The 13,193-nt window shown below is 38.7% G+C and overlaps 1 protein-coding gene across 3 annotated transcripts in view; it reads left to right on the top strand.

The window, feature by feature from the left end:
- TRIM25 (tripartite motif containing 25) overlaps positions 1 to 13,193 on the top strand; it is a 461,778-nt gene that overhangs the window by 153,900 nt on the left and 294,685 nt on the right. For all 3 annotated transcript variants that reach the window (XM_086930876.1, XM_086930874.1, XM_086930875.1), the window contains exons 3-4: positions 949 to 1,182; positions 3,861 to 4,008. In XM_086930876.1, the coding sequence (XP_086787002.1) occupies positions 949 to 1,182; positions 3,861 to 4,008 (382 nt within the window). The remainder of the gene's footprint in view (positions 1 to 948; positions 1,183 to 3,860; positions 4,009 to 13,193) is intronic.

The raw sequence follows: 13,193 nt of genomic DNA, 5'->3' as shown, positions 1-13,193 counted from the left end.
AGTTCTCTCAGAAACATCAAAGTTCCAGTTTATTTAAACGATTTTAAAAGATAATTTGGATTCCAAAAACAAACTTTTATTTTTGGATATCTCATGTAAATGTAATGATGACGTTTTTATAATTGGGGTTGCTTCACTTTTTGCTTTTTAAGAAATGTAGTAGTATTGCTGTTTTATTCTTTGTATTCCTTATAATTTTGTAAATGTTTCCAATGGGAATATTTGGTCTAGTGAAGATGGGAAGTGTGTAATGTATGGGAGTTGGGTAATAAATGCTTGTTTGTACAGAACAGATACCACTGCAATGTTGCTGGGCCATTGTAGAATATTATCTGTGTTGGCTGGGCGGTAGTTGGAAGAGAGAGGGCTTGGCAGTGGCTGGAGTACCTGGATGAGGCATTTCATACAGAGAATAAACTACTCTAACCTTCACATCATCTGTACTCTTTTCTCTACCAACGTACCTTGTTACAGTCAGCTCCCCCTTTGTAAATCGGATCCCATCCCAACTTGGGAGTCGGGATCTGATCAGTTGTGTGGGAGTGCAATTGAGATCACACCTCACTCAACACCCCGCTCATCAGTTACAGCTAGGAGGAGATATCCTTTTCACACCCTCTCCTAATAGCAACTCATAATGAGTCACAAAAGGCTTTTTGAGATTCGGAAGGGCTTTTCTGACTCACAGAATGACATTTATATATTACATCCTTGTGTCTTTACCCTTTGCGAAGTCTGTATTTTTAGACATGCATGGTTTGGGACCACAAAATGCAATTATGTGTCGTGCCACTAGTTTTCAAATCACAACACGCTTGTTGATTTCATGTTTAGGTATAATTCTTGTCCATGTTATGCTTTTATAGGAATTTGGAAATTCATTCTTTTTTTGATTTTACATAAAGATTCTTTTCCACTTGTAACAAACATGTTTTTGTGATCCTTTAGGATACGCTTGAGAAGAAAAAGGCTTTGCTGATGGAAGAATTTTCTGAGATGAAGACCATAATTCAGTTAGAGGAACAAAAGGTTATGAAGAGTGTTGATGATGAGTTAAAACGAGTCCTAAACAAATTCTCCTATACTCAGAATGCTTTGCACAAAAAGAAGAAGGAATTTGAAAATGTAAAGGAAAAAGTGGAGTCTTTACTAGTTGAAGATGATGATATAATATTTTTAATGGTAAGATTATTTGCACATTTTCTTTGAGGTTTCACTTACACATGAAAACTCTGTTCTCCATCTAATATTTGCTTTGCTTATTGTTAGTTAATGTGGCGATTTTTACACTGAAGTGAGCATATGTTGTTGCTTTCACCTTTATTAACCCTAATAAAACTTCTGTGAGGTTGTATAAATACACTAAAATTGCTCTTGACAGCTTCTGGCTGTCTCCCGTTATCAAGCCTTAGGATGCTTGCCATCTAAGGACAGGACCAAAAATTGAATCACAAAGCTTAAAACCAAAGCTGGGCGCATCTTGGCACCGGGTATAGTAGGTATATTTGAGATGCTCAAAACATTTTGCTGCGGTACCCTTTTAAGTACTCCATATTTTGCCATTCAATGCCAAGTGCTTTAATTTGTTCATCATTTTCCAACTAGTTGTTTGCAAACCTTCACATTCCTCATAGCTTTTTTTGCTGTTTGTTGTTCTATTGCCCATATTTTTCATCAGATAAGAACCCTTATGACACAACACTGTCATTGTGAACCCATCATTATGGGGCAGCAAACGATTGCAGCTGCCAACCTACAGAGTTACTTTGATTTCCTGCCTAAGACAGTGGTGTTCCGGGGACCCCTGGCGGTCTATGCCGCCTACTCAGGGGGTCTACCACTGCTTAGAAAATGTAATAATATTAATGAAGTGTATATGACTACAGAAGGAAAATGTAAAACTGAAAATGTATTGTGATTAATTCGTGGGAGCAGTGCAAGTGCATCAAACAGAATATAGTATGGGCAACCGGTGACCTTAATTAAATTTAAAATGTAAATACATTTTTTTCCTAAGTGTTTGTGAATTAAATTAAATATTTAAACATTTGGGTATTTGTTTGAAAAATGTATGTTTCGGAATTTTTGTGTACTGTTTTGCTGCTCAAATCATTGAAATTGCGTAGGCAGTGTCACCAAGTTCGAGTAATGACTCAGGGGGGTTCCCTGATTCCATTAATGAATTTGTGGGAGTCCCTACATTTCAGGAATACCTAAGTCCACAGCAGTCTAAAGGTAAAAACATCACTGGTCTAGGCAATTATCATCTCACCCACATCTGCATGAAGTGCAGCTTCATAGCACACAAGAGCGTGTGGCATTTCAGACAGATATGCCGACTTTGGAACCAGGTTTGAGCTTCTGCATTGGCTCAACATCCTGTGATTCTGGGCAGGTCACATAATTTCCCTGTGCCTAAAAACGTGAATGTGAACTTGTGTGATGTAGTTTGTGCTCATGTAAAGCGCTCCAATACCTTCGGGTCCAGTTCTCGTTTTATATAAATAAAAAAAAAAGAAATTCTTCCAATCACCTCTTTGGAATATTTCAGGACAGAGATGGTGAAAGCTCTGGAGTGGGTAAATGTACTTGGATGCTGGGTGCAACAATGGGCACTATACACGAAAAAGGTGGTAAAATACAGATAGAGGTATACACCTATGCCAGAGGCGTAAATATTTCCATTTTGTTTTTGTTAATAGGTATTCCCAAAAGTATGTCTGGAGAGCTGTGACATACCCAGGTTACCAGGGATACTTTTGGGAATGTCTTGCGACTTTTTTTTAAATGCTCATATTCTCCTTACACAGAGTTCTCCATAGTGGAGAACTGTGCACATGGGGGATAAAGCCACCTGTTTAAATACATTTTCTTTCTTTTTTTTAACTGTCTTTCTCTGAGGGAATACAAAAATATGTCTGCAAAGAAAGCGCTTCTTCTCCACCCATGCGATATCTGGGAGTGATCGGTTCACCTTTGCATTCTGCAAGGGTAGTTACTCCAATACTACTGAAGTGAATCTTCAACAGTTTCTAGGGTGGAAAGGAGGTGGAGAAGAGTGTGGGACTGCCCACAAACGTTGAAGTGTTTTGTCATTGCCAAAAGTCCAAGGCAAACCATGTTTTGGAATTCCTGCTTCCCACCTCTTGAATGGGATTCAGATTTGTGGATTTCTCCACAATTGTGGTAGAGAATTTCACCGTAGTTCATGTATAGACGGCAGCCAGGAATCGCTTTGTGAATTCCTGGCAGCCATATAAGAGATAAATAAGGTTCTAAGTCTACATTTAAGACAACATTTATCTTTGTGAATATGCCCAATAGCATCTGTGCAAACATGGGATCGGAGTGTAGAGGCCACACAATCTACTGAGGTGATACTTAATATAGAAGTTAATCCCATGGGCTACACATAGGTGTGATAATTAAACATGATAAACTTGCTGAATCTTAAAATATTTATTTAATCTACTCTTTTCTCTGCATGTTCATTGAAATAGGTTTAGAAAGATCTGACACCTCTGGAGAGGATTATCTCACTCAAGGTAGCAGGAAATTGAATGTGACCATATAGCCAGCTATTGCAGGCAGTAGGGTCATGTGGTCTCTGAGCTTTATGGCCTCAAGTATTCGTATAGCCTTGGCTGCCAGGCCACACTTGTGCTCATCTTGAGTGTTTTTGCAAATGAAGAATGCTGATTTTGCTTGATACAGTTGTATATAGGACAGTCAAGATCCTACACAAAGAGGGGTACATGATTTCAAGTTCTTTTTATAATGCCAGTCACACGTTCCCCACAAATGAGCTGAAAGTAATGTATTTAATTTATTTTTCTTGGACTTATTTTCTGCCTTTTCAGAAAGCAACAAAGCTTAACGACACCACTACTAAAGATGCTTTTGTGCCAAGAATTGACTGTGATCACAAATTATTGCACACAATTTGTAGAGATGTTTATTACCTGAAAGAAAAACTAAGAAACCATAAAAGTCCAAATGACCAGCCAGGTAATTCTTGCATTCCTATATAATTTTTTGGGCATATTTGCTTTATTTGTGTTAACATTTTTGTATTGTTTGTTTTACCAAAAGGTTCTGCAGAAAAAATCAAGTTTCTCGTTCTTGTTCTGTTGGCATATAAATGGGTATTGTTACAAACATGTTGAGACCCTTTTCAAAGTAACTCCCTAACAAAATGGCTTTAAGGAGAAAAAAGATGGTCGAACTCCCTACCCCAAATATTCTGGGATCCTTTGGAAATAATGTCACCGGGGTGTACTTTGGTTTGAGGGGTAAATTCACCCTGAAGGGGTTATAGTATGAAGAATAAAGATACCCTATGCGAGATTGTGTTCATGGGTAGCTTAGTCATTGAGATTCAATGGGCAGAGGGTTGTGAGTATCACATTTCCAACTAAAAATGCAGGGGCATGCAGGGTGGTTGGGGTGGGGTGTTGAGATGACCAAGGTTCGGGATGGACTATTGCCATGAGGAACAGGGTCAGTACTGATTTGTGCAGTGAGCGAAAAAATGCAAGCATTCATGCCATCACCTTTTGGGTGTTTGTCAGTAGTGCTCCTGGAAACCTGAGACTGGTGCAGCTTTCTAAGCCTACTACTGCCAATATTTTTGAATTCCAAAAAGCATTCAATTTGCACCCATTCGATGAGTATTTCTATGGGTGCAGATTTGCTACTTATTTGGTGTAGAGGTCACTAAATATATTTAAAATCCCAATCCAAAAACATTAACAAGTTAAAACCTCTTGGTGAAATGAGGACAATGAGAAAAACCACACCAGGCATATCAGATCCAACTCTGCGGCCCCAGACCCAACTACTATACCAAGTATGCACTTGAGGCGTGTCACACCCCAAACTCCCCCCTGAAGCCACGCCCATTCCCGCTCCACCTGGACCTGGTAGTTTTGCTTGAGAGCTCATGACTGAGGCCTTGTGCAACTCAATGGTCTGGGATTCTAGCCCTGGGATCACTTATTTTAAATGTATTTTCACTGCACACTGTTGTAACTAGATTTATCTCCTTTTAGGTTGCTCAGCCAGAATGAGTGAGATGTCTGCGTGGAATGTTGGTGTGCGTGATGTCAGAGTGAATAGAATGTGTGTGTGCCCGGTGTGTGTGGAGAATGTCAGTTGGTGAGTGAGGGCTGAGCAACATCCATCAAGCTCCTGGTGGGACCTAATACTTATCTTATTGAAACCAACTATTAAACATCTTCCTTGGATTAATTACCTGGCTACCATCTACTTTATATCTTCATTTACCCACAACATTTTGGCAACGTTTTGGAGAAGTATTAAGAACTTACAGCGTGCAAGGATGATAAAGAAGTAAAGAAACTGGAACTTTTGAAACTGAAAGCGAAGAATCTGGTTATTTAAAATTAAAGAAGATTATCTCTACTGAAACGGAAAATAAACAAGAGAACAACCGTGGTAAGTCCCACCAGTGTCCCTTTCCAATGGACAGCCTACTAACCCAGGGTGTTGATCTGAATGAACATATTATTGTGATAGATAGCGTGTGAAAACGCAGTCATTGGTACTACGCTGTCCGTACGAAGAAACATGTGCTTCACTTTTCTGTCAGATGGTGAGCTTGTGAGAATTGGAAAGGAGCAGCACGCAGTAGATGTCCTACGTTATCAGGACGGCCTTCAAACTCGGGGTTGTGTCTACAGTTGTGCAAGAGCTATTTACAGTATCTGCGTGAGAATTAAGCATAAGTAAAGGAAAGGTTTATTAGACTACTACTACATCGTTTCAATGCAGCCTGGCTCAAAGTAAGTGAGAAACTGACTAATCTAAAGTTCTTTAAGCTGTCAGTAATTAGCAATTGTACAGCGCTTTGACTGGTGTTCAAGACTGGTGTCTAGGAGAGTTCAGTTAAAACAAGGCACTGTTAGTACATGCGGCGAAACCAGCTTACAGTTAAAGTAATTTGTTCCACAGTGCCTTTGTTTCAAGAACTGCGCACGATTAATTGAAAGGAACATGCAGTGAGCAACAGAGGGCCTTTACTTTGTGATTGTTTCTTTACTCAAACATTAGTTATTTTAACTGTGCTATGAGAAGTGCGCGAGAAATGCTTAACAGTCATCTTGAATTTTAAAAGAAGTGCGCGTGAAACGCGGGAAGCTTACCTTCACTCCTTGTGACGGTGTGGAACATCATCGTGTTGTACTTGTACGTTTTGAGCAGCGGCGTGCCTAGAGCCACCCGGTACAACGCAGGATGCGTGCCGCCATCTTATGCTGTTTGTACGAAGCATCACCATGGCAACATAATTTTCGTAAGCTGTACGAGACATTTGGTGAAGTTGTTGCTGTGAGAAATGGCAAATGGTGTTCCTTTTTTAAGTGACATGAAAGCGCGAAAATGGAGGTTGTAAGGGGTTCACTCGAAAGGTACATTTTAACTCTACTGCTACTTTGGAAATACTTCTGGCACTTGGAGATAAGTTTCTTTAATTTCAAGTTGGATATACTCCTGGCCCTTGGAGAACTATTTCTGTCGTTCAGATTTAAGCCTCGTGTGAGAGATCGCTCACCGGTGCACAAGACTTTCTCTTGCATTTTTATTGCTGGTCAATATAATGTTTGTCTTGTGTTCCTGTGGGTGTGTGTTGTGGGGTGAAGAGTTCCCTGTGGTGGTTTGTCTGGTGTGTGATGAGTGCCCGTCTTTGGAGTGTGTAGAGTTAAGTATTAATGGGGTAGTATTGGCCTTGTAACTGTAAGTGCGCGAGTTGTAAGACGCATTACATTAATTATTAAAGCGCAATTAGTAGGACGCGTTAGCATTATTGTTAAAGCGCAAGTAGTAAGACGCGTTAGTCTAAGTATTAAATGGCGCAGGTAGTAAGACGCGTTAGATTAATTATTAAATGGCGCAGGTAGTAAGACGCGTTAGATTAATTATTAAATGGTGCAGGTAGTAAGACGCGTTAGACTAAGTATTAAATGGCGCAGGTAGTAAGACGCGTTAGATTAATTATTAAATGGGGCAGGTAGTAAGGCGCGTTAGATTAATTATTAAATAGCTTGTTTACCAAGCAAAGATTTTAAGATGTGTAGTTTAGCTTTTGAGAAAGCTCTGGTGTTAAGATGCGTTAGTATATTTGTTTATTCTTGGTGTATGTTTTGATGTTACTATAGGATTTTTCAGGGTGTATTCATTTATGTCAAAAGTTTTTTTTTTTTTCCTATACTTTTTTTCTCTCTCAAAATTCCCCAAGGGAAGGGGATATGTGCCATGTGCCATGTTCTATGGTTTATCTTTTTACATTGTTTCTTTGCTTTACTTATTCTTCTTTTATTTTCTAATATGAACTGTCTGCTTTATTGCATGTGTATCTTTCAAAATTTTAATTGCTTTATGTTGCAAGCAATTCTGTTTAATTCCTGTGAAGAAAAGAAGATATGTTGTAACTAGATTTATCTCCTTTTAGGTTGCTCAGCCAGAATGAGGGAGATGTCTGCGTGGAATGTTGGTGTGCGTGATGTCAGAGTGAATAGAATGTGTGTGTGCCTGGTGTGTGTGGAGAATGTCAGTTGGTGAGTGAGGGCTGAGCAACATCCATCAAGCTCCTGGTGGGACCTAATACTTATCTTATTGAAACCAACTAATAAACATCTTACTTGGATTAATTACCTGGCTACTATCTGCTTTATATCTTCATTTGCCCACAACATACACACTATTTGCAGTCTCTGCTACAAAAAGCCTTAATGGTAGAGTTGTCAGATCTGTGCATGTGGGCAGGGCTTCATGTTTCTAATTCTCACCTTTCACAAATCATTTTATGTATTGACTGATGGCCCCATGCAGGGCCGGCTTTAGGGCAGTGCAACAGTTGCGGCTTCACTAGGCGCCGCCGAGGGGGCACTGACCTCAAGGTGGGGCACTGTGTTTATGAATAATTAATGATGAGGAGAGATGAGGGGCACTTTTGTCCGACTGCAGTGAAAGAATCCGAGGAGGCGGTCATGGGCTGGGGGGGTGCCAAAAATTATTGTCGCAATGGGCGCCACGGTTCTGGCTTAGCTCTAAGAGCCTGTGCTTTCTTAATTACAGGAACGTTTACTAATTCTTTATTGGCTGATCTTAGTGGGCATCTGGGGGTGTACCATTGGAATAATTTATGGTATTCCATTGGACTTCCGCCATACAAAGTTTTATGGATCAGATACAGTGCCTTGAATTCTATAAGCTCTTTAACTGGCAGCCAGTGGAGGTTCCTGATAGCCCCTGAAATTCGGTTACATTTAGGGATTATCAGCAAGTTACATAATTACTGATTTGCCATTTGTATCCAGTTATGCACGTACTGCTATTGGATTGCTGTTTAGATGCCTACCAATCTCCTAATCAAAATGCGAGGAACTGCACATAACACTTTCTATCAGGCTCGGGGTCTTAAGACATCCTGGTTCCATTCTTGCTTTACCGGAGACCCTACAGCTTTGAGGCAATGAGCTCCTGCAGGTAGCAGACCTTGATGCCAAGAATGCCACTGGCTTGTACTTTCAGCTGCACTGCTGGGAGCTCAGCATGCTTCTCCCCCAGTCCATACCGCTTTTTAAGGGTGTACAGTGCAGAGAGTAGCCAGTGCAACAATCAGGTAGGAAAGAAAGGTTGGGGCCAGCCACCAGGATCTTCACACACACCCATTACAAGACAGATTGCCACTAAAAATATCCTGGCCACAGGTGAGCCTGAAGGAACCCCACAGACTTAATTTTCATGTTGGTGCATTTCAAATTGTACTTTTTTGGCTCGCTCTAAAAGGCTCTTGAGTTCCTGATGTTTTTATGTGACTCATAGTAATCTTTACACTAGCATGTGTGCCAAGTGGCCACATTATGTCAAGCTCTACTGTACTGTACTGGTAGTTACGTAAAGGTTTTTATACCCCTTTTGACGTGTGCAGTGCTGGTTGTGCCTATTTCTGTCTTATTACCAGCACATTGCCCTCTGCTCTCGGCATTACCATCTCATTAAATCCAGTCTCGGCCCAGGACTACAAGTGTTAGATTATTACGAAAAAACAGTACTTGTTGTCCTACTCACACTCATGAAACAAGAAAACATGAGCCCTGATAGGCTCCAAGAGTCTGTTTTTTTCTCTTCAGTTTTATGCCTTGTTGGCCTACTCTATGAAAAAACACTCCTTCCATTAAGTCTGGAGAATCTTGGTGAATTTTAACTTTCTGTTGCTATATACAGTGTTTGAAAGTACACATGCTCAAATCCTAGCAAGACCAACTCAGCATTCTATCCTTACAAGTTCGGCTCCATTAAATTATCCTCTTCTTCGCAGCGGAAATGCGGCCGCGGTGCTGAAAAAAAATTACCCATACGCAGTTCGGATGGCCCCCGGCCGACGCATCAAAGAGGTTAAATAATAGTGAACTCTGTTATTTTCAGCACTTAGAAATGGCACTGAATTGTATGATGCACTATACATTTTACTATTTCATTATTTTATTCTTAATAATAGATGACATAAGATATATATTTGTTTTTTAAATAATCCGTTTGTTCTCCCAAAAGGTTCCTACTAAACTTGACAACTGTTAACAGGAATTCCATGCTTCTGCATGCCTGACCACTTTTCAAGACCTAAATTAAGCTGTTAAAATGGTTTTCACCGGCTAATTACTTTCAAACCTTGAGTGTTAGTGGCTCTAGATTAAATTGAAATATTCTCTTTAGATGACTTGCTCCTGGTTTATTCTGTTGCCACAAAAATTTCAAGAACAGTGCGGGTAGAAATTGAAAGTAGGCTGGTGGCCTACCTTAAGCACGTAAGTGGAGTTAGAATTCTTTTAAGGCCGTTTCTACACTGCTACAGTATCATATTACAGTTAGCTATGTACGTTCTTTCACTACTTGGAATTTATTGCTTTTTTCTACAGCAATAAGGTGTCACTGTATGTCACAAATAATGTATTGATATGTCACACAAACACACAGAAAACATGGACACCCCAAAATTAACCTAAATAACACCCATGGTGTTAAACCTCAATTTCTTGAGGCAGTGTGTCCCAAGATAGGGCACAAATAAGCATATAAAAATACAATTAAGTAAAAACAAACTCAATAAGTGAGTTTTAGGGTAAATGTAAAATGTAGTAATGTTTATTACAAAAATTCAAGTCAGACTATTTAAAGTTCAGATACATATGTCTTTGCATGAAAATTTCTCAATAACAGGGTATTAGAGAATAATAAGCAAAATCAAGAATTATTTTGAGCCCCAATGGATCACAAAATCAGTAAGAAACCATACATCCCTATTAGCATCGGAAAAGTCGTCTGGCTCACCTCCAAATTTGATGGTTGATATAGGAAATGTTCTCATAGAAATATATTGAAAGTGAAAAATCACCTGTTGTGAGCAAAAAAAATATCATTTTAGAAACTGAAAGCACGTAAAATGAGGGTCATATTGCTCTACCATCTGAGCATTATGCCAGCACATTATTAATTCAGTCCTTCTATGCTTATGTCAATTGGAAATGGCAAAACAAACACAAATCAACAGTATCTAGTGTGAATGAATGCAGTACAGCAAGCTAATGGAAGAGACATTAAACAGTTGAAATGTTACTGCGCTCACGTTAGGCAAGTTTCCTTTGAGAACAGCGAGAACAACATAATTTCGAAATAAACAAGCATGAATTTGCTTGGCTATGTGCAGCAGAAATAATAACCAGTGCAGGGTGAGACATCCATTTTAATATACATTTTAGACAAGATGGTGTTGAGGCCTTAGTGAGGCTTAGTTAGCATAATGCAAGAAAAGGCCATTTAACAAGTCACAGCAAAATAATTTTAAAGACAATTGCATCATTTAAGTGTACCCTTTTAAAATCAAATGTTGATCCATATTCTGCACGTTGTTAATAATGCATAATTTTTATAACCACACATAAAATCCTACAAGTTATCCCTCTGATTAATCTATAAGCACTAAAGAAAATGCACAATTAGTTTTGGTACAATCTGCATAATGTGTTGCCCCTAGTAATTTGATTCCTCTAACAGATTCAGTTGGTTATTTATTTGGTCTCTGGCATCTTCCAGTTCAGTCTTGTTCCACTTCCTCTTAGACAATCTTTTTCTCTTTGCACCTACAATTTAAAAATATGAATTCAAGAAAATGTGAACAAGGGAAACAGAACAATTGCACATTTCACACAATAATTACTGGGGATAGAATAGTCCTAAGCATACCTTGACTCATTCTTTCAGTCCATTCACCAACCTTTCTAAAACCCTTTCTTATCTCACTAACCTACTGTTTCCCACAAGCCATACTCTTTTAAAACTTGAACTTCGTGGGTAATGTTAGTTGCATTCCTTCATTAGCGAGAAAGATATCTAGTGCTAATGAGTTTTGCATAAACATCACATGCTTAGCAGATAACTCTGTATTAGTCTGTGTTAGAGCACCAGCTGTGTTAGACGCGAAATACACAAGCATAGATACTCTTTTGCTTTTCACATCATTCATAAGCAATCTGATAGATGAAATCGTGACTCCAAATATATCTAGCATAACCAGACCAAAACCATGTTTCACTCCATTCATATCAATTGCATCACTCATTTAATTAATCTTATAGACGTTAGAAAATACTAAAGCTATAGAGCAAGAACCCTCACTGTATTGTGTCTTCGCCAGTCAGCAAATAACTACTAATAACAATACTCCTTTCTAGGGTACTCTTTCCCAAAACTTGTTCTGATCCATGATCCATCTCCTGTAGGTTCATGACACACGGTAAACAATTCACCTTTCTATCATGTTCCATTCTCAACGTTGAAAGCAAATTTGATTACCTACATTTCTGTTCGGATGTATGACGTTAGCACGCATACTATTACCACGCATACCTTTACAACGCGGTATTTACAACGAATACGGTTACAACGCAAAGCGCTTTGAGGTGCTGGATAGTGGTAAGTATAATTTTATATTCCTACTCCAGTCCCCGTGGACACTAGGGAAGGTGTTGGATATAAAATTAAACTTATTCCCTATCCTAGAGCGCCACCCAGCGCAATGCGTTGTAATGGTATACGTGGTAATGCCTGCGTTGTAAGGGTAGTGTGTGGTAAAAAATGTGTGCTAAACGTTGTATACCTTTCTGTTCAGCCTTTATCTGTTATCTACTTTTCTTCTCATCTTTCCAATCCCTTAAAATGTTCACTCTCATCCTATTGTATTCTTTACCAAATTCCAAGTCTTCGCTTAAACTAAATACTCCCTTTTATATGGTTTAATTTTAAGTTTAGTTTGTACAACTGTATTCCAAGGTTTCCCTAATCCTAGTATCTTCAGAAACACAAAGGTCCTCTAGTGAAATGTTGTAATCTGACAAACGTTGCGACAGAAACTCCTACTCAATAATTATGCCCTCAAAAACATTGCAAGCTGTAGTGTAGTAAATCAGTTGTGTAGATTTGTTACTCCTTTACCTGCAGAAGGAAGAAAAGTATACACGAGAAATGTTTAATCCCATCATGTGTACATATTCACCCAACATATTTGCATAAATATTGTCTATAAACCGACTAACTAACCTTTCTCTATGTGTCAGTGTATTATACTTAATGGCCTTATGACCCATAGTCTGTTGAAAATGTGTAGAAGCATATCCAACCAGAGAAACCATTTCTATTAACATCAAAAACAAATACAAAAACATCTGGACTCAAATCGGGCGTTATGTAAAAATATTTTTGTTAAAGCTATAATAAATCTTTTTTTTTTTTTATAAACAGTAATCTAAATCTAGCTTCAGAGCCACTTTTTTTAGTCTATAAAATCAAAACTCAAATTTCTTCATCTGGATTCTTTCTTGCAAAGTTCACTCACAGATTAAAAAATTTGTGAACATTGGATTTGCAAAACAAATTCAAGAGGAATCAACAGCAGTTTATTGAGTTGTAGTCTTCCACATCTGTCTCTCCTTCTTCAGATACCAGTTAAAGATATGTCCATTCAGATGAAGTGTATTTTCTGTTTGGAATTCTATTTCATGTTGTTGTTTTGGCAGTATGCAATTCAGTCCCACTGTTCTCTAAATTGATTTCAATTCCTTCGGTTTCTTTGATTATGCTCTTTCAATCTCCCAGTGTCTTTTCTCTTCACTTCCTTA

The sequence above is a fragment of the Lissotriton vulgaris genome, chromosome 7, assembly GCF_964263255.1.
Source record: "Lissotriton vulgaris chromosome 7, aLisVul1.2, whole genome shotgun sequence".
Taxonomy (NCBI): domain Eukaryota; kingdom Metazoa; phylum Chordata; class Amphibia; order Caudata; family Salamandridae; genus Lissotriton; species Lissotriton vulgaris.
This window is presented reverse-complemented; position numbering and strand designations above follow the sequence as displayed.